The 25218-nt window shown below is 47.1% G+C and overlaps 1 protein-coding gene across 1 annotated transcript in view; it reads right to left on the bottom strand.

Moving 5' to 3' along the window:
- The window catches only part of IL17D (interleukin 17D), a gene marked incomplete at its 5' end in the record, with an annotated part of 40676 nt that extends 15459 nt beyond the window's left edge, over nucleotides 1-25217 (bottom strand). Inside the window, one exon of the mRNA XM_023751301.1 lies at nucleotides 25168-25217. Coding sequence (XP_023607069.1) covers nucleotides 25168-25217 — 50 coding nt within the window. The remainder of the gene's footprint in view (nucleotides 1-25167) is intronic.
- Nucleotide 25218: the final 1 nt, after the last annotated feature.

Raw genomic sequence — 25218 nt, 5'->3', positions numbered from 1 at the left:
GCGGGGGATGGACATGTATAATACTTTAAACAATAAAGATTGAAACCCAACTGATATCTGATTTAGCCAATTTACTATTAATATAGGTATGGAGAACACACTCAAAAGTACTATGAGGATATGACCAACAGCATATAGAATGCAGGAAACTCAGCAGACATTTCATTCCAATGGGGAACAAAGAGGGAGGGGGGCCAGTATATTAAAGAGTGTTGGAAAATCATCAACAAAATAAAAGGTAGCCTATTGAATGGGAGAGATATTTGCAAATCATACATCTCATAGGTGATTGATATCCAAAATATATAAAGAACTCATACAACTCAATAGAAAAAAAACACACAAAACAAACACAAGCAATGCAATTTAAAAAATGAATAGGTATTTTTCCAGAAAAGAAATACAGATGGTCAACAGGTACACGAGATGTTCAACATCACTAATCATCAGAGAAATGCAAATCAAAAATACAAAGATATCACCTCACACCTCTCAGAATAGCTATCATCAAAAAGCCAACAAAAAACGGGTGCTGGTGAGGATGTGGAGAAAAGAGAACCCTAGTGCATTTTGGATGCGATTGTAAAATGGTGCAACCGTGTGGAACAGTATGGAAGTTCCTCAAAAAATTGAAAATGGAACTACCAGATGACCTAGCAATCTCTCTTCTGGTTATATTTTCAAAGAAAACAAAAACACTAATTTGAAAAGATAAGTGCACCCCTACGCTTATTGCAGCATTATTTACAACAGCCTAGACATGGAAGCAACCCAAGTAGCCATCAATAAATGATTGGATAAAGAAGATGTGATACATGTATGGAATGGATTACTACTCATACATAAAAAAGAAAGAAATCTTGCCATTTGCAACAACATGGATGGACCTGGAGATTATTATGCTAAGTGAAATAAGCCAATCAGAGAAAGATAAATACCATATGATCTCACTTATATGTGGAATATAAAAAGAAAAAACCTAATACAGATACAGAGAACAGATTAGTGGTTGCCAGAGGGAGGGGTTTGAGGATGAAATGAGTGAAGGGAGTCGAAAGGTACAAACTTCCAGTTATAAAATAAGTAAGTCCTGGGATATAATGTAAAGCATGGTGACTACAATTAACAATATCATATTGTGTCTTTGAAAGTTGCTAAGAGAGTAAATCTCATCACAAGAAAAAAAATTATAGCTATGTGAGGTGATGGATGTTAACTAGACTTACTGCGGTGACCATTTCCCAATATATACATACTAGAGGCCCAGTGCACAAAATTCGTGCATGGAGGGGGGGTTCCCTCAGCCCAGCCTGCACCCTCTTTAATTGGGGACCCCTTGGGGTATGTCCGACTGCCAGTTTAGGCCTGATCCCACAGGGACTGGGCCTAAACCGGCAGTCGAACATCCTCTCGCAATCTGGGACCTCTGGCTCCTAACTGCCTCTGCCTGCCTACCTGATCGCCCCTAACTGCCCTCCCCTGCTGGCCTGGTTGCCCAACTGCCCTCCCCTGCAGGCCTGATCTCGCGCCCAACGGTCCTCCCCTGCAGGCCTGATCTCGCGCCCAACTGCCGTCCTCTGCTGGCCAATTTGGTTCTGATTGGTCGGTTTCTATGCCAGTCAGAGTCAAAAGCTCCGCCTCCTAGGCAGCCAATGGCTCCCCATAGCACCCAGATTTGGTTCTAATTGGTCTGTTTCTATACAAGTCAGTATCAAAAGCTGTGCCTCCTATGCAGCCATTGGCTCTCCAAAGCACCCAGATTTGGTTCTGATTGGTCGGTGTCTATGCCAGTCAGCATCAGAAGCTCCACGTCCTAGGCAGCCATTGGTTCTTCACAGCACCCACATTTGGTTCTGATTGGTCGGTTCCTATGCCAGTCAGCGTCAAAAGTTCCGCCTCCTAGACAGCCGTTGGTTCTTCACAGCACCCACATTTGGTTCTGATTGGTCGGTTCCTATGCCAGTCAGCGTCAAAAGTTCCGCCTCCTAGACAGCCCTTGGTTCTTCACAGCACCCACATTTGGTTCTGATTGGTCGGTTCCTATGCCAGTCAGCATCAAAAGCTCTGCCTCCTAGACAGCCGTTGGTTCTTCACAGCACCCACATTTGTTTCTGATTGGTCGGTTCCTATGCCAGTCTGCATCAAAAGCTCTGCCTCCTAGACAGCCATTGGTTCTTCACAGCACCCACATTTGGTTCTGATTGGTCGGTTCCTATGCCAGTCAGCATCTCCGGGCCTATCTCTGGGCCTGATAAGAGAGGCGGGGCTGAACAGCAGACCCCGTGGAGGCTGGGAGAGAAAGGCCCAGCTGCTGGAAAAGCCTGGAAAGAAAGAGGGAGAGAAAGAGAGAGGCAAGTACTCATCAACAGCTGCCACTGAGGCTGTGGATCAGACCCTGCCTCTCTCTCTGGGTCTCAGCCCCCTGGGCAGTCAGTGCTAGGTTGCCAGGCTGCAGCGGGGCAGTCAGTGCTGGGTCACCATGGCAACCCAGCGCTGACTGAAAAACTTCCAGGATTGGTCAGCCTTCCGATTGGTCATTATGACTCTAGGCTTTTATATATTAGGATACCAAATCATTACGTTATTCGCCCAAAACTAACAATGTATGTCAACTGTATCTTAGTAAAAAAGAAAAAAGAGAGCATCCAGCAGTGACAGAACTACCAGAGCACCACTTATACCTGCTGTGCAGTTATGAAGTGAGACCCCTGCATTCCCAAGTGTCTCTGTTTGGATGAGAAATTATATGGTTGCTTAAAAACCATATCAAACCCAAACTGAGGGACACCCCACAAAATGACTCTTAAAAGTGTCACAGGGGGACTCGAAGATGGCGACAGGCAGGAAGGCAAGGAGGGAGAGAGTGTGAGAGCGCGAGGGAGTGATAGAGGAGTGTGTGGACGTGTGTGGTGTGTGTGTGTATGAGCTAGGGACAGTTAGATTCTGCAGGTCTTCTAAGGGGCTGCTAAACCGGGCAGTCTTAGACGGTGGAGCCCCGTGTACTGGGCTGCATATCGGGGCGTGCTGTGCTGTCTGTTCCTGGAACAGACAGATAGGAAGGTACTGACATCAGGTCAGGCCTTGAGATATGGTCTCATGGTCCCTCCTCAATATATACTGTGCTCTCTGTTCCCGGAAAACATAGATAGGAAGGTGATAATGCTATACTGTGTCGGGAACAAATTGCGTAAGCATGGCTTTGTAACTTTGTAGTTTTTGCAAATAAATTGCTATAACTCTTGCAGTCAGCTGCTGCAGTTCAAAGCAAAGGCTGAACTGCAGACAGCTGGCCAGCTTAATAAAGGTTCCTAAATTTAAATTCTGAGTCGGTGGTCTATCTCGCTGAGTCAACCCATAACATTTGGAGGCCCCAGCGAGATTCCCGGCAGGGAGGAGAGGGACCCCTTGTTTAGGGCAGGAGGCTCTCCCCCAGCAGGGAGGAGAGGGACCCCCTATTCAAGGCAGGAGGCTCTCCCCCACTTGTCGCCGGGCACTCAGCGAGATACCCCACACCTGTGGAGAACGACTACCAAGGAGGCCTCCAGTCCACCCAAAAACTTTCAATTCGGAAACCGAGCCACCTGGACTCTCGAGAGAGGTAAGGACCGGTCGTTAAACAGGAATTGGGACGTCCCACGGAAGGACCTATACGGAGGGCTGGACGCAGCGGTACTCCTGGTCCTGACCCACGGCCACGACGGTGGCCGGGGTCCCTGGTTCGTGCGGCTGTAGGCTGCACTGGGTTTGTCTGTCTGGTATTTGTTTGTCTTGCTGTTTATTGTTAAAAAGTTGTCTGCTTCTGTGTACACCCTGCTGCAATGTTTTTTGAAAATTTTCAGGACTTCAAGGAGCAAGCTGCAGGTTCCGGGCAACCCTAGGTTGCATTTGGCTGATTTATTTTGTCTTTGTTCTTTGTTGTCTTTGTCTTTGTCAAATGGGATAGGGTCAGTCATCTTTGTCGACCCCCTATCAGTCAGGCCCACTCCGGGTGAGTGGAAGGGGAGCTTGATCACCTCCCGGGAAGCTATAGAGCTCCCTCAGGAATTAGGAAATTGTTAGGAATTGGGTGGATTGTTTAAACTCTGAGTGAATGTCTGGTGAAAGTGTGTGAGTGTGGAGGGAGGGGGCCTGCCCTCTCCTCTCCTTTATGTGGCTCCACGACTTCGGTTACAGAGTCCAAGTGGGCCCCAACCTGCGGTTCCGTGATTCGTCATATGGCATAATGGTGACTCACCCCCATGTGGAGGTGACCAGGCCCGGGGTTTATACGGGTGCACCTTAGACGAATCTAAGCTCCCAAGGGACGCAGCCAGGCGGGCATCTGAGTGAGGATCTGTGAAAACAGGTCACCCCCTCCCTTGTCTGTCTCTCGCCTCCGATCATCATGGGGTCGGGACAAAGTTTGTTTGTGTGGGACTAGCCAATTTACTACAGAGAAGGAGGAAAAAAGTGTAAATCATTACTGGTCTGTGTGAAGTAAGAGCCACCTTGATTTATTCTGCTTTCTGTTGATACGCTTGGCTGAACGTTTGGGCTGGCCCCTTAGCAGTCTGCAAATAGTCTCTCGGCAGCTGCGAGAATTATTTTTCTCAGAGTCTTTTGCTCACTGTTAAGGAGAATTAGCCCACTTAGTTAATAAAGATTTCTGTCTATCAGCTGCTCTTACCTAGGTTGTAATTTACTGTATTAAACTGAAGTTCTAGGGTAGATTTAAAGGTTATAATGTTAATGCTTTTGATTTACAGCGATTCTGTGAATGAGAGTAGCCCACTTTCCAGGAGGGGTGGCCGGATGCAGGGTCTTTTGATCTGACCACTGCCTACCAGGTCCATTACATCATACACGGCCGCCCAGGGCATCCTAATCAAATTCCTTATATTCAAGTTTAGGTTGACATATTGTCCAAGAAACCCCGGTAAATGAGGGCTTGCCTCCCGAGGGAAAATTGGGACAGAGACAGACAATTCTTTTGGCCGGGCCCCAGAAGGGAAAGGCTCCCCCGGTCCTTCAGGGAGAGCAGGAAGAACCCACTAGCCGGCCGCCCCCTATTGTCCCCTGGTGCCGGATTCGGGTGAGCCCGGGCCTCAGGCCCAGGCCACGCCACCAGTTCTTGACCCGGAGCCCCTGCCTCCCCCGATGCCAATTGTCTTCCCTCCGCACCCACCGACGAGAGGGGCTTTGTCGTCCTTCAACCCCTTCAGTCCATCCCATACTAGACAGGGACAGCGTATGGGGAGAGAGAGGGGGGCGGGGGGGGGGGAGAACCTGCAGGACCTTGCGACATCCGCCAGTCCTGCAGTTCCTATGTTGCCACTACGGCAGGCCGGCCCTCTAGATCTGGGGCTAGACAGGCAGCCCTCTGGGGAAGCAAGGCAGACCGAGGCGCTATTCCCAGCTCCAGACCAGATTAGGGAGTGAATGATCAAAGAAGGGGGGCTGGATGCAGTGGCCCTAAAAAAGCAGCAGCAGCAGCAGCAGCAGCAGCAGTGAGAAAATAAATCTGACATTAGAGCTGCCCTGCTGCTGCCCAGTACTTGGGCCTTTGGCTTGCAGGCTACAGCAGTTAAGCCATAAGGCTGAGATCTATAAAAGCTGCAGATAGAGTTAGTAAAAGCTCCCTGCTTGCAAATGTACTGAAAGGGTTTAGTACCTGTTGCTGCTGGAAGAGGAGGGGCTGATATCCCCTTCCAGTACACTCCCTTCAAAGAGGCCTGGTCGCTGCTCTGCCATAAAGGGGACTGGTGGGAAGACAAGGAAAGCAGGGCCCTGTAACTATAAACAGAGTTAAGAAAAGGGCACTCTCCCTGGACCTGGGAGCCATCAGGACTTTGAAATTCTCCAAGAGAGGTGAAGTCTGACTCAGAGACTAGCCGAAACCTCGTTGGGTTAGGAGGACCGGAGGCTGCATATTGAACTTATAGACTGCAATTTGCTAGGCAGAGGTCCAAGCCCAGTTGTATAGGGATTAAGCTACCTATGTACAGCAAAACAACTTTCTCCTGTGCCAGAATACATTTTAAGGAAATTGGACAAACTGTATTTGTGGCTAGAAAGAAGAACTGGCCTATGTGTAAACTGTCCTGGAAAAAGGCTATGTGGAATGAACCCAAAAAGTAAAGGGTGTCTAGCTGCCGAGAGGGCAGTTGCCCAGGTGGGCAAAGAAGAATACCCATTAAATTTTGGTCTCTATTGAGAGACAGTTGACAGTTAGCAACCTGTATACTGTCTTACAGGCCTGTGTGACCATGCCCATGTCAGGGGTGGCACAAAACCTCAACTGTAGGAAACTGGGGAAGGCCTGTCTAGAACAGAGGGGGTTAATAAAGTGGTGAATACTAGCCCTCTGTTACAGGAATTAAAGACCCTGTGAGGTCCTGTGACATATAAGACCCTGTAGGGAAATAAAGCTCCTTTAGTCCACTCTGAAAGAACAAATAAAAGACAGATTAAAGGCTGTGTTTCCCTCCAGGCAACCCAACTGGAACCCCTATAGTGACAGGGGAAAGGAGGCTCTCGATCGGTATCGCCAGACTCTATTAGGGGGCATCCGAGCTGCTGCTTGGAGACCCACAAACCTCTCTAAGGTGACAGAGACAGTCCAGGGGCCTAACCCTGATGCCATGGAAAGTCGGAGGGCTGTCAATGTTGCATTTGTTTCCAAGTCGGCCCCAAATATTAGGAAAAAATGACAGAAGTTAGAAGGCTTTGAGGGGAAATCAATCTCTAAGTTGGTTGAGGTGGCCCAGAAGGTTTTTGACAATCTGAAGGACCCAATGGCAGGTTTAAACACCTGGATGGCCAAGGTCCTCCTGGCCCTAAACGAGGAAAATGGCCCAAGGGGCCGGAGAGACAACAAGGGCAAAGAAAAGCCTCGCGGAAGAAAAGGAGTCCAACCCAGGCTTGGGAAAAATCAATGTGCATTTTGCAGAAAGGAAGGACATTGGAAAAGGGAGTGCCCTGAACGTGCGGGGGAACCGACTCCCTCCCATGCTGGTGGAGGAGGTGGATTGGGGTTGTCGGGGCTCAGCTGGCCCCCAGGAGCCCAGAATAACCCTGACAGTGGGGGGCCAAAAGGTGGACTTCCTTGTGGAACTCATAGCACTCACTCAGGCCCTCTGGTAGGGAAAGGGAAAAAGAGTAAACATTTCAGCTTCCTGAAAACAGCTGCCTTGAACCCTGCCACACTCCTCCCTGATGAGAAGGCAGAGGCCCCTTTGCCTGACTGCGAGGAGACACTGACTACCCTCACTTCCCTCCGTGAGGACCTTGTGGACCAGCCCTGCAGAATCCAGATGAGACCCTCTACACGGACGACGGGAGCAGCTTCGTAGAGGAAGGTACCCGGTAGCGGGGGGCACATGAGGAGGAGCCAGGGGAGATCTAAGAAGCCCTGGTAAGCGCCCCGGCACTGGCCCTGCCAGACCTACCCAGGGACTACAGGGATATATCTCCTCACACTGCCCTTACAGGAGGACACAGGAGCCACCTTAAAGAAGTCTCCTGACCTCAGGAGGAAAGGAAAAAGCTCCTGAGATACTTAACCACCTGGCAGCCATATAGGGGCCAAGGAATTGACTAAAAGACCAGTAGGGCCCCTAGAAGTTCTCGTAGCCCTGCCAGCACGAAGGCTCGCAGAGAAGCCTACTCATCTGCCAGAGGAGCAGAGGCTAGCTGAGAAACTAAGGGCCCGGGAAGGAGAGGCTGGATGGCTAATTCTGCCAGATGGGAGGCCTATAATGCCAGAAGCCCTGGGGCGGACCATCGCTTCCCAGACCCACCAGAGCACCCACCTGGGGGAATGAAGCTATCAGAACTACTGGGAAGAGAATTTTACATACCAGGGCTCCAGAAAATATCTCAAGAGTTGGCTAGAAGGTGCCAAGTGTGTGCCCTGGTGAATCAAGGGCCCCCTGTTGTGGCCGCGCCTGGACAGCGATTCCGAGGTCAGAACCCCGGAGAACACTGGGAAGTGGACTTCACCAAGATACCAGGAGGACAAGGAGGGTATAAATACCTGCTGGTTTTCATTGATACCTTCTCTGGCTGGCCTGAGGCATACCCAACCAAGGCAGAGACAGCACAGGTAGTAGTTAGAAAACTCCTCACTGAAATTGTCCCCCGGTTTAGCCTGCCACTATACATGGGTCCGACGATGGCCTGGCGTTTATCGCCAAAGTTACAATCCATAGTTAAGGCCCTAAGAGTTACTTGAAAATTGCATTGTGTTTATAGACCACAGAGTTCTGGACAAGTAGAGAGGATAAATTGGATCTTAAAGGAAACATTAACTAAGTTAAAATTAGAGACTGGCGAAAACTGGGTAAGTCTCCTTTTGCTCTCCTCAGAGCTAGGTGCACCCCATACATCCAAGGGCTAACTCCTTTTTGAGATAATGTTTGGGCAACCGCTGCCATTGGTGCCCAGGTTGAGGGAGGAGGAAGTCGCCCGTCTCTCTACCCAAAATTTGCTTAAGTCCTTACAGGCTTTGCAGAGCAGCGCCATGTCAGCACAACGGGTGGTGAGAGCCATACGGGAGGAGGACGTGCTGAGATCCAGTCCAACACAGCCTGCCTTCTCTCCGGGAGATCTCGTTTGGGTGAAGCGTCACGACCCTGGCAGCCTGGAACCTAGATGGGATGGACCCTATCAGGTGGTGCTGAGCACTCCAACCGCCATCAAAGTCGCAGGAAAGAGGCACTGGATCCATCGTACGCAGGTTAAGAAAACGAACCTAGAAGGGTTAGAAGGGCCCCCATCCTAGTCCCCCTCCTTATGGGAATACGACTAGCAGGGTCCACGGCCGTCGGAACAGCCGCCCTAGCAACCGGCCACCAGAATTATAAAGAGTTAAGTAGGCAGATAGATCAAGATTTAAGCTCTCTCAAAAAATCTGTTAGCCAACTGGAGGACTCCCTTGGTTCACTTGCAGAGGTAGTATTACAAAACAGACGAGGCCTAGATCTGCTTTTCCTGAAGCAGGGAGGCCTCTGTCTGGCCCTAGGGGAGACTTGCTGTTTCTACACCAACCACTCGGGGGTGATCAGGGAAAGCCTTAGCCAGCTGCGAAAACGGCTGGCTGACCAAGAAGAGGCTAGAAGGGCTGAAGGCAATTGGTATGAGAATTTATTTTCCTGGTCCCCCTGGCTAACTACCCTGCTCTCCTCCTTGGCAGGACCAGTTGTTCTGCTCCTCCTAGGGCTCATATTTGGCCCCTGCATTGCCAGATGCCTCCTCAATTTCATACAAAATAAAATACAGGCTGTAAAGTTAATGGTTTTATACACCCAATACTCCAGAATCTTAGAGGAGGACGCTGAATCAAAGACTTGATTCCCAATAAGACCAGTAGGGAATGTACTGGGCTGCATATCGGGGCGCGCTGTGCTGTCTGTTCCTGGAGCAGACAGATAGGAAGGTACTGACATCAGGTCAGGCCTTGAGATATGGTCTCATGGTCCCTCCTCAATATATACTGTGCTCTCTGTTCCCGGAAAACATAGATAGGAAGGTGATAATGCTATACTGTGTCGGGAACAAATTGAGTAAGCATGGCTTTGTAACTTTGTAGTTTTTGCAAATAAATTGCTATAACTCTTGCAGTCAGCTGCTGCAGTTCAAAGCAAAGGCTGAACTGCAGACAGCTGGCCAGCTTAATAAAGGTTCCTAAATTTAAATTCTGAGTCGGTGGTCTATCTCGCTGAGTCAACCCATAACACCCGCTCCCAGCGCAGACACTCCTGGGCAGCCACTACGGGAACAGAGACTACGCCATCTTGAGAAACAGAGCTGCTTGAGACTAGGATCCTGGCCTCAGCACCACCCAGTCTGGTCTCAGACGCAAACCAGGACCCTGCAGCCACTGGGGACAGAGACCTGCGACCACAGCTACAGAGCCACGGACACCAAGAGTCCAGAAATCCCCATGGCAGATCCGTGAGTAACAGAGCCCATCTCCCTCCCCGCAGGCTCGCGGGCAGCGCCATAGTAACTGATAGACCCACCCCTTGCCCAGGCCTCAGTGCTGCTACAGGGACCTCAGCCTGGAAGTGCGTGAACACCGGGAACTTGTCCCTTGCAGCGCAGGCTAAGGGAGCCTTGGCCTGGAAGTGTGCGAACACCTGGAACTTGTCCAGCGCAGCGCAGACTAGGGGAGCCTTGGCCTGGGAGCTAACGCGCGAACACTGGGAACTTGTTCCTCGCGGCACGGGCCCCAGGACCCCGATTCTCTGGGCAGGAGGCAACAACAAGCACCAGTGACTTGACTGTGTTTCTTATCACCTGCGCCTGGGATCCCTGATTCCCTGTGCATTCATACTAAGAGCCAGTGACTCTAATTCTTGATTCTCAATGCAGTTCTGCACAAAGCAACAGAGACTCTGATACTGGATTCTTGGGGAACTCTGACTCCTGGCGCACGCTAGGGGGCTCTGATTTTCAACACACTCCATGGGGGTCTCTTTTTCAGCACGGTGCAGGCGGGGTCCCTGATTCCAAGTGCGCACACGAGGCCACATTGAGCGCTGGTAACGCTGACTCTGAGCGAGCCTGGTTCCCACCAACCCACCACAACCACACATCTTAGTGTCAGAGCTCTTCAGTGACACTAAGGTGGTGCGAAGCTCCCACTGCACACGGCCCAGGCCCGCGCAACTCGACGTTTGAACCATCTGGAGATAATCAGAATGGGGAGACGACACAACCCCCAGAGGAAAGAAAATGAGGAGTCGCCAAGAAAGGAAATTAATGAAATTGAAGCATGCAACATGACAGAAAAAGAATTCAGAGTAATGGTTGTACAATTCATTCACCAGATGGATGAGAAAATCAACAACCTATGCAAGAATCAGGAAGAAATGAAAAGTGATATAGCTACAATAAAAAACACCATGGAAGGTTTAAACAGTAGACTAGAAGAAGCAGAGTACCGAATTAGTGAGTTAGAAGATAAGGTAGAGAAACAAGCTCAATCTGAACAGCAACTGGAGAAAAAAATTAAAAAACAAGAAGAGAGCCTAAGAGAGCTTTGGGACAACATGAAACGAAGTAACATACGCATAATAGGGCTGCCAGAAGGACAAGAAGAGCAGCAAGGATTAGAAAATCTATTTGAGGAAATAATGACAGAAAACTTCCCAGATATTGGGAAGAAAAAAGTTACACAAGTACAGAGAGTCCCAAGCAAGATAAACCCCAAAAGACCCACACCAAGACACATCATAATAACGATGGCAGATGTACACGACAAAGAGAGAATCTTAAAGGCTGCAAGAGAGAGATAGAGTTACCTACAAAGGATCCCCCATCAGATTATCAAATGATTTCTCAACAGAAACACATCAAGCTAGAAGGGAATGGAAGGAGGTATACAAAGTGTTGCAAAGCAAAGGACTGAATCCAAGAATACTCTATCCAGCAAGACTATCAATCAAAATTGAAGGGGAAATCAGGAGCTTTGCAGACAAAAAAGGCTAAGGGAGTTTATCACTACCAAGCCAGCAATGCAAGAAATGCTAAAAGGAATGCTGTAAAAAGAAGAAATATAAAGGTAAGAAAGAACACAGGCACAAAAATAGAAATGACTATAAGCAAGTACCTTTCAATAATAACTTTAAATGTAAATGGACTAAATGCTCCAATCAAAAGACATCGAGTGGCTGAATGGATAAAAAGACATGACCCATATATATGCTGTCTACAAGAGACCCACCTCAGAACAAGGGACTCACACAGACTGAAAGTGAAGGGATGGAAAAATATCTTTCAGGCAAATGGAAATGAAAAAAAAGCTGGGGTAGCAATACTTATATCTGACAAAATAGACCTCAAAGTGAAGGCCATAACAAGAGATAAGGAAGGCCACTTCATAATACTAAAGGGATCGATACAACAAGAGGATATAACCCTGATAAACATATATGCACCCAATGCAGGAGCACCCAAATACATAAAAAACCTCCTGGAAAATAACAAGGGAGAGATCAACAACAACACAATCATAGTAGGGGACTTAAACACACCACTGACATCACTAGATAAATCCTCTAGAAAAAAAATCAGCAAAGAAACAGCAATCCTAAATGACTCACTAGATCAAATGGACTTAATTGACATCTTCAGAACATTTCACCCCGAAACCACGGAATATACGTTCTTCTCAAGTGCACATGGGACATTTTCAAAAATAGACCACATGTTGGGTCACAAACAAAATCTCCTCAAATTCAAGAAGATTGAAATCATACCACGCATCTTCTCAGACCACAATGGCATATTATTAGAAATAAACTACAATAAAAACAATCCAAAAAACTCAAACACTTGGAAGCTGAATAGCATGCTACTAAATAATGATTGGGTTACCAATGAGATCAAAGAAGAAATTAAAAAACACCCTGGAAACTAATGACAATAACAGCACAACAATCCAAAATCTATGGGACACAATGAAAGCAGTCCTGAGAGGAAAGTTTATAGCACTACAGGCCTACATCAAAAAACAAGAAAAAATGATAGTAAATCATCTAACTCTACAACTCAAAGAATTAGAAAGAGAACAACAAGAAAAGCCCAGAGTGAGCAGAAGGAAGGAGATAATAAAGATCAGAGCAGAAATAAATGACATAGAGACCAAAAAAACAATACAAGAGATCAATGAAACCAAGAGCTGGTTCTTTGAAAGGATAAACAAGATTGATGAGCCTCTAGCCAGGCTCACCAAGAAGCAAAGGGAGAGGACCCAAATAAACAAAATCAGAAATGAAAGAGGCGAAATAACAACAGACCCCACAGAAATTCAAAGAATTGCTAAAAAATACTATGGACAACTCTAACAAACTAGACAACCTGGAGGAAATGGACATATTCCTAGAAAAATACAATCTTCCAAAACTCAATCCGGAAGAATCTAAAAATCTCAATAGGCCAATAACTATGGAAGAAATTGAAGCAGTCATCAAAAAGCTTCCAGCAAACAAAAGCCCGGGGGCCCGACAGCTTCACAGGGGAGTTTTACCAAACATTCAAGGAAGAACTAAAACCTATCCTCCTCAGACTATTCCAAAAAATTCAAGAGGAAGGAACACTTCCCAGCTCATTCTATGAAGCCAGCATCACCCTAATACCAAAACCAGATAGAGACAACACAATGAAAGAGAATTACAGGCCAATATCCCTCATGAACATAGATGCCAAAATACTCAACAAAATTCTAGCAAATCAGATCCAGCAATACATCAGAAAGATCATACACCATGACCAATTAGGATTTATCCTGGGGATGCAAGGATGGTACAATATCTGCAAATCAATAAATGTGATACATCACATAAACAAATTGAGAGATAAAAATCACACAGTCATATCAATTGATGCAGAAAAAGCATTTGAAAAAATTCAACACCCTTTCTTGATAAAAACTCTCAGCAAGGTGGGAATAGAAGTATCATACCTCAACATAATAAAAGCCATATATGACAAGCCCACAGCCAACATCATACTCAATGGGCAAAAACTAAAACCATTTCCCCTAAAAACAGGAACAAGACAGGGATGCCTCCTTTCATCACTCCTGTTCGACATAGTACTGGAAGTATTAGCCATTGCGATCAGACAAGAAGAAGAAATAAAAGGCATCCAAATTGGAAAAGAAGAAGTAAAACTGTCCTTATTTGCAGATGACATGATACTGTACATAGAAAACCCTAAAGACTCCATCAAAAAAATATTAGAGTTAATAAATGAATTCGGCAATGTAGCAGGATACAAAATTAATGCCAAGGAATCTAAGGCATTTCTTTACACCAATAGTGAACTTACAGAAAGGGAGACTAAAAAAGCAATCCCATTTACCATCGCACCAAAAAAATTAAGATACCCAGGAATAAACTTAACTAAGGAGGTAAAAGACTTATATGCGAAAAACTACAGGACACTGAAAAAAGAGATAGAGGAAGACATAAACAGATGGAAGAACATACCATGTTCATGGATTGGTAGAATCAACATCATCAAAACGTCCATACTACCCAAAGCAATCTATAGATTCAATGCAATCCCCATTAAATTACCAACAGCATATTTCACAGATCTAGAACGAACATTTCAAAAATTCATCTGGAATAAAAAAAGACCTCGAATAGCTGCAGCAATCCTGAGAAAGAAGAACAAAGTAGGTGGGATCTCAATACCAGATATCAAGTTGTATTACAAAGCCACTGTTCTTAAAACAGCGTGGTACTGGCACAAGAACAGACATATAGATTAATGGAATAGAATAGAGAACCCAGAAATCGACCCAAACCACTATGCCCAATTAATATTCGACAAAGGAGGCAAGAGCATACAACGGAGTCAAGACAGTCTCTTCAATAAATGGCCTTGGGAAAATTGGACAGATACATGCAAAAAGATGAAACTAGACTACCAACTCACACCATACACAAAAATAAACTCAAAATGGATAAAAGACTTAAATGTAAGACAGGAAACCATAAAAATACTAGAGGAATCCACAGGCAACGAAATCGCAAACATATGCTGAAGGAATTTCTTCTCTGATACTGCTCCTAGGGCAATGGAAACTAAAGAGAAAATAAACAAATAGGACTACATCAAAATAAAAAGCTTTTGCACAGCAAAGGAAACCATCAACAAAACAACAAGAAAGCCCACTGCATGGGAGAACATATTTGCCAATGATATCACCGATAAGGGTTTAATCTCCAACATTTACAGGGAACTCATGCAACTTAACAAAAGGAAGATAAACAATCCAATCAAAAAATGGGCAACGGACCTAAATAGACACTTTTCAAAAGAGGACATACAGAAGGCCGAAAGACATATGAAAACATGCTCAAAGTCACTAATTATACGAGAGATGCAAATCAAAACGACAATGCGGTATCATCTCACACCTGTCAAAATGGCTATCATCAACAAATCAACAAACAACAAGTGTTGGAGAGGATGTGGAGAAAAAGGAACCCTTCTGCACTGCTGGTGCGAATGCAGACTGGTGCAGCCACTGTGGAGAACAGTATGGAGTTTCCTCACAAAACTAAAAATGGAACTCCCATTTGACCCAGTGATTCCACTTCTAGGAATATATCCCAAGAAGCCAGAAACACCAATCAGAAAGGATATATGCACCCCTATGTTCATAGCAGCACAATTCACCATAGCTAAGATTTGGAAACAGCCTAAGTGTCCATCAGCAGATGAGTGGATTAAAAAACTGTGGTACATCTACACAATGGAATACTACGCTGCGGTAAAAAAGAAGGAATTATTGCCATTTGCAACAGCATGGATGGAACTGGAGAGCATTATGCTAAGTGAAATAAGCCAGACAGAGAAAGATAAATACCACATGATCTCACTCATTTGTGGAATATAGAAAACACCCTAGACTGATGAACAGGGACAGATCCAAAGACAGAGAAACAGCGATCAGACTATCAATCCCCAGAGGGAAACTAGGGGAGGGAGGGGGTAAGGGGGAGAGATCAACCAAAGGACTTGTATGCATGCATATAAGCCAAACCAATGGACACGGACAACAGGGGGATGAGAGCATGAGTGGGGGGGGGGGGGCGGGGAAGTTGGGGGTTAATGGGAAATGAGGACACATTTGTAATACCTTAACCAATAAAGAAATTTTTTTAAAACGTGTCACAGCCATGGAGGATACAGAACTGAGGAACTGTCACAGACTGAAGGCAGCTAAAGAGCTCTGAGCACCAGAACCATTTGTGAGCCTGGGCTGGTGCTGGAGAAGAAAAGGGGACTTAGTGGGACACGGAGTAGGTGACACCCCTGTGCCAGCCCATATCCTGACCTTCAAAATGCTGTTTAGTTATGATGCTGACCTTTGGGTAATCTGGTTAAGTGGTACCCGGACTTCCTTGTACTAAATTCACTTTTTTTAAAATTAATTCTTTATTGTTGAAAGTATTACATATGTCTCATTTCCCCCCATTGATCCCTGCCAGCCTGCTCCCACCCCCCAGCACAGGCCCTAACCTCCCTATGTCTGTGTCCATTGGTTATGCTCATATGCATGAATACAAGTCCTTTGGTTGATCTCTTACTGCCCCCCCCCTCGCAAATTCACATTTTTTCATTAGTTTGAAATTATTTTAAAAGGAGTTAAATAATAAAGCAGAAAAAATAAAGAGAAAAATATTTTAAAGTGTTAAAAAACAAACACTTATGAGACAATCAGGGATATTTGAACCCGACTGGGCACTTGAAAATATTAAGGAAATATTAACTTTTAGGTGTGATCATGGTATTGTGTGGTTTTGTTTAACAAAGAGTTCTTATCTTTTAGACATACATACCAAATACGTGAGAGTGTATACAGATACACACAGTGCTAGATGCTAGTTACAAAGTGCCCCTGAATTTGTAACATAGTGGACAGTAGTGGTCATTACTCAGCAGACTTGTCAGGCTCCCGAGGTGGGCACTGGATGAGAGTGTGGCCACTTCATGAATGCACTGCCAGTGGTCAGGACAAACCTCACACGTGCGCCACAGATCACTGTGTACACAGGGGCGATGGCCCACTGCCACACCCAAGCAAGTTTGAGGTGAAGCTGGAGGCCAAGGAGGGCTGACCTTGGCAAAGAAGGGGTGAGGAAAGGCTAAACAAAGAAGCCAGGAAAGCAGAAGACCATGGGTTGGCGGGGGGGGGGGGGAGCTGCCAGTGGTCACTGTAGCTGGAGTGACGTGTGCATGTGTGCACATGGTTGGGTGGCAATTTAGTGAGAACTGTGAGAAGTGTATGGGGCCTTGAAGACCAGAGAAAAGTCTGGATATTACCTTGAATACTATGGGAGGCCACAGAAGGGATAGAGACATGACCATTCTGACAGTGGTATAGACTCAATTACAGGACAGATTGGGAGGGAAGTAAGAAGGTCAAGCACAGCTTCTTCAGACTCAGTGTCCTCATCTGTTCCTAAACAGGTGGGGTTCTTCTGTGCACTGCATGTGCAGGTCCAAGCCACGTGTCACCCATTACTTTATCAGTAGAACCACAGTGGCTTGGGTGCTGCCACGGTCAGAAGGCTCATCTGACTAAAAATATACACCTCACCTCCATCAATCACTCTCCTGGGAGTGAAATTTCCACCATCACATTGACACCTCTGGGCTAAGGCATTGTGACAAAAAGACACCCGCCCCTCCCTCCCCGCCGCCCCCCCCCCCCCCCCCCCGGGCTTAAAAGAGGGAAAATAAAAAGGACATATAGAAGCATAAGCTCGATGGTTTCAAATTGTGGTTTTATGACCAGGAGGTTCTCTTAGAAGTGTGCTACCAGGGCAGGAATACAATGCTCACATCACCCCCACACCCCGTGCTGAGGGTACCCATGCCACCGGTTCCCACAGAAAACAGATAGATATGGTCTATTGGACATGGGTTTGGGGTGGAGAAGAGACTAGGAAAGAAGGTGTAGAAGCCTCAGGGCAGCCAGGTGACAGACACAGCGCTAAAGCCCATCAGCCCAACCTCCAGCCTTGATATTCTGGGAAATCAGCTAGAGTGCTTTTTGTATAAAGAAAGCTGCCATGAAAATGAAACATGAAGATACTCCAACAGGGACTAAACATGGCCATAGGACCGAGGAGAGACCTGTGTGGCTGTCTCCTCCTCATAAGCAATAACTCTTTTTTAAAAAATATATTTTATTGATTTTTTACAGAGAGGAAGGGAGAGGGAGAGGGATACAGAGTTAGAAACATCGATGAGAGAGAAACATTGATTCAGCTGCCTCTTGCACTCCCCCTACTGGGGATGTGCCTGCAACCCAGGTACATGCCCTTGACCGAAATCGAACCTGGGACCCTTCAGTCCACAGGCTGACGCTCTATCTGCTGAGCCAAACCAGTTAGGGCAATAACTCTTTTTTAAAAAAAATATTTTTTTTTATTGATTTTAGAGAAGAAGGAAGAGGGAGAGATAGAACATCAATAAAGAGAGAATCACTGATCGGCTGCCTCCTGCACCCCCACCACTGAGGATCGAGCCTGCAACCCAGAAAGTGTCCTTGACCGGAATCGAACCCGGGACCCAAGTCCCAAGGCCAACGCTCTATCCACTGAGCAAAACCAGTTAGGGTGCAATAATTCTTATGTCTTCACATGTTCTGCGTGCTGCTCCACAGAAGCTTGGCATAGACACACACTTGAAACACATCAAGTTTCCCCTTCTGATTGGATCCCAGAAGTGCTCCGGGGGCCACGTGTGCACTTGGCTGGAGGGACAGCTGGCCTGCTTCATCCAAGAGCAAAGGGTTGCCCTTCTGGAACGAGTGGAGGTGAGGGGAACTCAGCCGGGGCAGGAATGCGAATGACAGCAGAGAAGAAAAAGAGCACTGCCCTCGGGGATCCTGAACTCGGCAGGAAAAAATTAGGAATAGTTCGTGGAGCACTGCCACTAGGAAACAATGAGGGAACCCAGCAGACCCAGTGGTAGCTCCCGTGCGCCCCAGCTGAGGCCCAGTATCGAGAGCTAGGAATTTACTGCCACAGATTCACAGACCTGGCTCAACCTCCCATTTCCCCAAACATAACATTATTTTAATTTCCAAGCAGCAGAGGCTAAGGCTACTGCAATCCAAGACCCAAACCCAGGAACAAAGCAGGGATATGACTTCTTGGGCTCTGACTGGAAACCCACAAGTACTGAACTGTGTAAAGTGGAAACAAAACCACCTCAGTAGTCCTGGTTCTTAAGTGAATTCAACCCAACAGACTTCCATGAAATTTTGTTCCAATTTAGTTACCAACCAGCGGCATCGGGCAAACCACTACCCCTGCTCATCTCTGCAAAGTGAAGGGGAGGACCGATGACCAGGCCACTCCCCTACTTCTTGACGGCAGGATTGATGGTCTGACTTTGTATCTTCTGCTTAGAAAAGACTCTTGCAATCCACTGAGTCTCCAAGATACTGGAGAATCCCCAAATTAATCTAGAAAGTGAGTGCAACTCTAACCCAAATCCGATAGATGTTTCTTAGAACCTGGCAAGCTGATCTTAAAATTTGTGTAGAGAGAAAAGGGCAAGAAGAGTCAAGACCATCGTGGAAAAGGATAAGGAGGGGCTCACTTACCAGATACCAAGACATCATGGGGTTACGGTAATACAAGACAGCTGGACCCCCCGGCAGGTGGAGGGAGAAGCAACTTCCCTTCCAACAGCTAAGATTTCTCTGAAAAATGCCTGTCTTTGTCTGGGATGTGGGCAATAAAAAATCACAAATAAGATTTCCAAAACGTGGTTTTCAGACCCCTGCATCAGAGCCGTGAGCAGCTCAGTGACAAACGCATATCCTCACATCTCCCCCACCCTGTCTGCTCACAAACTGGGGACCACCGACAGTCACACAGTCAGCAGTGAAATTGGGCGGTTTCTCTACAAGGGAGCTGGCCCCATACACACACCGACTCAGCTCACAGGAAACAGTGAGGTGATTGCATTTTCCCAAATATGCCCGAATTTCATGATCCTACTGGCCCTGGACCCCATATGCTGAGGAGTCACTGCCAACCCAACAAGCACTTGGCATTGCAGAGGAGATGGTGTGGAGGTGTCAGTTGTCCTTCACTGAGGCACACAAGTGGGCTTTTAAACCAGTGATCCACCCCTGACTCCAGAGATTCAAAGTCACACTCTGGGTGGGCCAGGGTGTTGGTGGGTTTAAAGCCCCCAGATCATTCCAGCACGCAGCCTGGTAGGTTATTTGGTCCCCAGGTTTGAGAAAGAGTCACTAGGGCAGGGGTTTGTGTTAACCCTCCAGACTCTCTTTTCCTCTTGGCAGTGGCCTGCAGCCGGGTTCAGAGCACAGGCTGGTGTCGGGAGGCTTGCTGGCCAGGGAGTAACTGGGGACATGAAGACTAAAACACCTTTCCTGTGCCAGGCCGTGATGCCCAGCGTGCTGGCAGCTCCCCCTTTCCTCTCGCTGAGCCCGAGTCACAGATCTCAGCACATGCTGCCAGGAGCTCTGGAAAATGCTCTCCTGGCCCCACAAGAAAACATCAGTTGTGCATTTCTCATGAACGAGGACATGAAACAAATCTGCCCAGAGAGTGGCAGGCACAGACGCCTGCAGCCAGGTCCCAGCGGGCTCCACCTGGCCCTCTCTGCGGGCCAAGGACAGCTAAGCGTCAGCCCTACCCCTGGGTGGGACCTGAGGTTGACGTTGGTCTGATCCTAAACTTGGCATCAAGGTCAGTCCTGAGGATGAGCCATGAGGCAGGGCCTTCTTAGCAGCTCTAGGCTGTCAGGGGGGACGGGCCCAGCTTGCCTGCCCTCTCCCTATACTGGGAGGAAACTGAGGTACCAACAGAGGAGGGGCATGTCCAGAGTCTTCCATCAGCCATACTGCCCTGAACAATCACTCTGCAATTAGCTAGATGCCTGGCCAGTGGTAAAGCTAAAAGTAGGAAACCTGCAGATACCATGTAAAATCTGCCCTCCTGGAAGGTCAGGGACCAGGAGAGACACTTTGGCTTGTAAAAATATTTGGAAAGTAACTCAGAAAAATGCTTTACAGAAGGGAAGAGAGAAGAGCAATGAGACCAGAGCCAGAATTTCTCCTGGGGTTGTGTCCCTTTGTCATGGCAGATGCCACCCATTCGTGCAGCTGGGACACTCTCTTCAAAGGAAGAACAGCTCAGGCCCACACCATGTTTGCGGAGCTGTCTTTGATGTGTCCATCCCTGGGGCAAAGAGGAGAAGCCCACCTTGATCTGAAGTGAACCAGCTGTGTCACACTTGGTTATGAGGAAGAGTTAATATCACACACAAGTCTAGACTCTTCAGCAAGTTCCAGAAGAGCTTTGAGGAGATGGCTTTGCCTTTGTCCTCATTGTAGTCTCCATGTGTCACTTCTGGGAGACAGACACCACAGCGGGTGAGTCTGCCTGCAGGTTACAGCAGGGCAGGCACAGCCAGCTTCCCACCTTCCCGGGGTCAGACCACACAGGGCCCGACCCTGGAAACCTTTGTTCTTAGGGCTGGAGACAAATGAGAGTGCACACAGGGGGAGGGTGCATTTGGAAGAGATAAATATTAAGAGATGAATCACCGCAGTGGGGACAACTTTTTCTAACATTATACTCCCAACTTCTCCAACTTTCTCTAGTTAATATTATAGTCCTTTTACAACTTTATAATAGGACGAAGAAAAGCTGGTGTGCTCTAGGAGAAAGGCATCAGGGTCTGTGTTCTGGGCACCCAGCCCCGCTTGGTTACTATCAGATGGATGGGAAGTGACGGATGCCCTGGAGAAACCGGGTGTATGGGTTAGAGGAGGGTGAGGCAAAAATATCCTTTTATTTCATCCTGTCCTGACGAAAACCTTTCTCCGATAAAGCACTACTAAGTATCTGATGATGGACTTAGCGGACCTCAGACTGGGAAGGTCATCCCAGTGAGTGGACATCACTGGCCTGGCCTAGGCGGTGACCTCATCCAACCCATATAAGCTCCACAAAGTCACCTGCCCAAAGTTCTGGGAACAGAGAGTGGTGCCAAGTTCGATTTTCCTTGGGAAGACATCAGCTTCACTGATGTTTACTAATGGCCCACCCAGCACCTGGGCTGTCCTGATGGTCCGCGGGCGGCCCCTGCCAAATACTCCCTGGCTGCTTCGGGAGGACTGGCCCAGCCCAGGGCTCCCTGCTTCTGCACACTCCCTGGAGGCCCGCCACCTCTATTTTTAAGACTTCCCGTTCCCTGTCCTCCTCTCTCCTTCACTCCTGGTCCTGTTTCTTTTCTTTTCTTTCTTTGCTGTGACTGCTCTCCACGGGACTGTTTACTGGCCTCTTCCATCCATGCAGGAAAAGGGCCATGTGGGAAAGTAACAAAGCCTGAAAATAAATGGTTACTATTTATTCATTTCCTAGAGTAAAGCTATCTTTAGATTACAACCCAGAACTGAAAAATATAAACCATGAAAACTATTCAGAGTACTGGGAGGTGTTTATATTTGGGGTTTCCACACAAGTGAGTGTATCTTTCAACCTTCATAAACCTCACTGTTCTTACAATATATTTCTGACTATGTCAATTTGGCTTAAAAAAAACTTATTGATTCTATTTTTGGTATTTTTGTTTTTAGAGCTCAAGAAAAACAAACATGATGCCACAAAGTAAATGAGAAAATATTTTTATATTCTGGAGGTTGAAAGTTGATTTTCTAATAACACACTGGTCAGCAGCATGGGATATCCTCTGATAGAATCACAAAGTCCATTTACTGTCTGATCCTGGCCCAATTCTTTATGCTCTCCAAGCCGAGTTCCTCATCGGTGGTCAGCCCAGCTCTGGGGTCACAGGGAGCTCTGGGAAATCTATCGAGTTGCCCTTCACTCCTGTGGTCTCAGGAAATCAAGGGCCATTGTTACCTACAGAGCTTCGTTTCTTTAGTATCTGTTGTGTCCCCATGGTTGCTGAACTTCCCTTTCTATCCTCTATTTAAAAATTAAGATGTATTTAAAGTAAGGAATGGACACACAAGGCAGGAAATACAGACAATACAAAAGTGAAAGTCTTGTATTCCGTAAGCCTCCTTCCCACCTCTATCCCCTCTTGAGAGGCACCATGATAACCAGATTCCAAAGATGCCCCAAAGTGTGTGTGTGTACGGTTTAAAATAGCAGTTAACATATGTCTGTTATGTAACTGCTTCTCTCTTTACTGCCACAAGCTGCTTACACTGTGCACCTTGCCTGCTTCTCTTATGCTGATGATAGATTCTCCACTGAGGCACTTTTAGACCAGCCCCCTTCCTCTCTATAGCTGCTTTCAGAGCATTTATCAAACTAGTTGCCTATTGGTGGACGTTTAGATGGCTCTAATCCCTTGCTATTACCACAGTGAACACCACTTGTAACATGGACAAGTGTAGAATTCCAAGTGGAACTGCTGGGTTGAAGAGCATGTGATTGTAAAATTTGATAGTTAATACTCGACTGCCCTCCATAAACTATGCATCAATGAACACCCTCTACTGCACAAGACACCTTTTCCTGCAGCCTTAACAGAGCCTGATGGTTGCCAAAACAAAACAAAACAAAACAAAACAAAAAAAAACAAGTTTCTCAGTACAGTTTTAATATGCATTTCACTTATTGTGCCTAAAGTGCAGCATCTCTTCATGTTTCCAGTGCCCGAGTCATTTGACCTCCTTTCTGGGGACCGTCCACTGCCCTGCTCAGCGTTTCACCAGGCCTTCCTTTTACTGGTTCGGAGGAGCTCTTTAGGGGAGGAGCCCTTTGTGACATGGGCTGCAAGCATTTCTCCCTCATTGCCCTTGTATTTTTCTTTTTTAAATTAAAATTTGCCAAGAATAAATAGGGTATATTTATGTAAGTGAATTGATGAATCTTGCTTTTTATGACTTGGGGTCTACAAAGTAGGCCTTCTCTCCTCCAAGATTACAAATATGACTGAACATGTTTTTATCTATTTTTGTGGTTTTACTTTTTACATTAGAATTTATATTCATATAGGACTGAGATCCAATTGTATATTTTTCCAGCGGGTTACTCAGCCGTCCCAATACAACTTATTGAGTGATCCATCTCTCCCGTAAAGATATGGAATGTCACCTTATATTCCAAATTTCTATTTTAAAGCCTGTTTTATCCTAGGTAGTGGTCCTTTTTGTGCCTTTCAGAATTTCTGACTTGGAGTCCATTTCCTCACTGATCTTTATTAAGCACACATTTTTGTCTTTAGCCTTAAATACGCTTCAGAATCCATGCTTCAGGCCCTACAGGGAGCACACTCTCCCACCAAAAGTTTCCCACAGAAACATCACTGAGGAGCCAATCCTGTCCTCCCACACACTGCAGAGGAGAAGTGGGAAGAAGTGATCAGCAGGCAGTCCTGGCCCACACCAGTTCCTAGAAGACTTAAGAGTGCAAGCCCTCAGGCTTCCATTTGCTCAGGGGAAAGGGCAATTTCATCAGTGTTGCTAAATAATAGGAAAAAAACAACGCTGATGATACTGTTGGCCACCGGACCCAGCTCCTGGCCCTGCACAGCACAAAGGCTCCCGGGGCAGCCTGGGCAGCCCAGACCGGAATCCCCAACAATGTGTACTGTTCCTGTCTGTAACCTCCTTTAGTCATCCCCTCCTCCCAGAGGCCCTAGGAGGGGTTCGGGGGAGGCACAGGTGTCAGTTCCAGGGAACACAGCAAAGGCAGCTCAGGTTAGCTCACTGTGCAGAATTCTAGGGGCACAAGTTCCCATCTGCACTCCAGCCCTTATCTCTGAGACCACACCTTCCGCCTGCTGGTAATTAAACCTTCGCACCTCCCAGGTAGAGGGGCCTCAATGGGTCCAGTACTATATTCATTTCCTTCCAAAAACCTTGCTGCTCATTCTGTTTCCTCATTTTGTTCAAATACCATCAAGCACCAAACTGACCATGTTTTTATTTGTCGTTGTTTGTTTGTTTGTTTTTTACATTCGAATTTATTTTCATGTAGGACTGAGATCCAATTGTACTGGGAGATGTGCCCAACTGGAGGTCTTTGCAAACTACTGCTACTACTGTGTGTTACACTCTTCCCCCTGCTGGCCCTCAGGCCCTCAGCCAACTTTGGGACGCATCTGTGGGCCTGGAGAGGTCAGCATTGGCCACAGTAAAATGCAAAGGGAGCAGCTTCTGTGCGGAGAAGCCAAGCTAATGCCCTGAGAGATTTTCCAAGTGTCTTTAAGACTATTTAGTGACATTATGAGAGCTATGACTCATTAGGCAATAGGTTAGTGGCATCATCGCTCCATTATAATGTATGGAACCAAAGTCCTATATACTTCCCACCCAGACATCACCTGGCGCCTAGCTGTACAGCGCAGCAGGTTCTCTTCAAGGGAGGTGACAGGCCTTTGTGGGACTGAATTGCTCCCAACCCAGTCGCACCACCTGTCCTGGGACACCTACCCACTTCGCTTTCCCCGCCGTATGCGCCCTATATCACCTGCCCGTCCCCATATCCACATCTCCCCTGCCCTCGCCCTTCTCCCCCCCCGCCCCCCCCCCCCGCCCACCCTACCTCCCACTCCAGCTGCCCTTCCCCCAACCTCCCGCCCGTCCCGCATCCCACCTAGCGACCCCGCCCGCCCCCTCTGTCTCCGGCTCACCTGTAGGCCCAGGGCGACACGCTGCGGAGCGGGGTGGGCGGCCGGAAGCGG

The sequence above is a fragment of the Myotis lucifugus genome, unplaced genomic scaffold (genome assembly GCF_000147115.1).
Source record: "Myotis lucifugus unplaced genomic scaffold, Myoluc2.0 scaffold_19, whole genome shotgun sequence".
NCBI lineage: Eukaryota > Metazoa > Chordata > Mammalia > Chiroptera > Vespertilionidae > Myotis > Myotis lucifugus.
The sequence above is the reverse complement of the archived record's forward strand: the minus strand, read 5'-3'. Positions and strand labels throughout refer to the sequence as shown.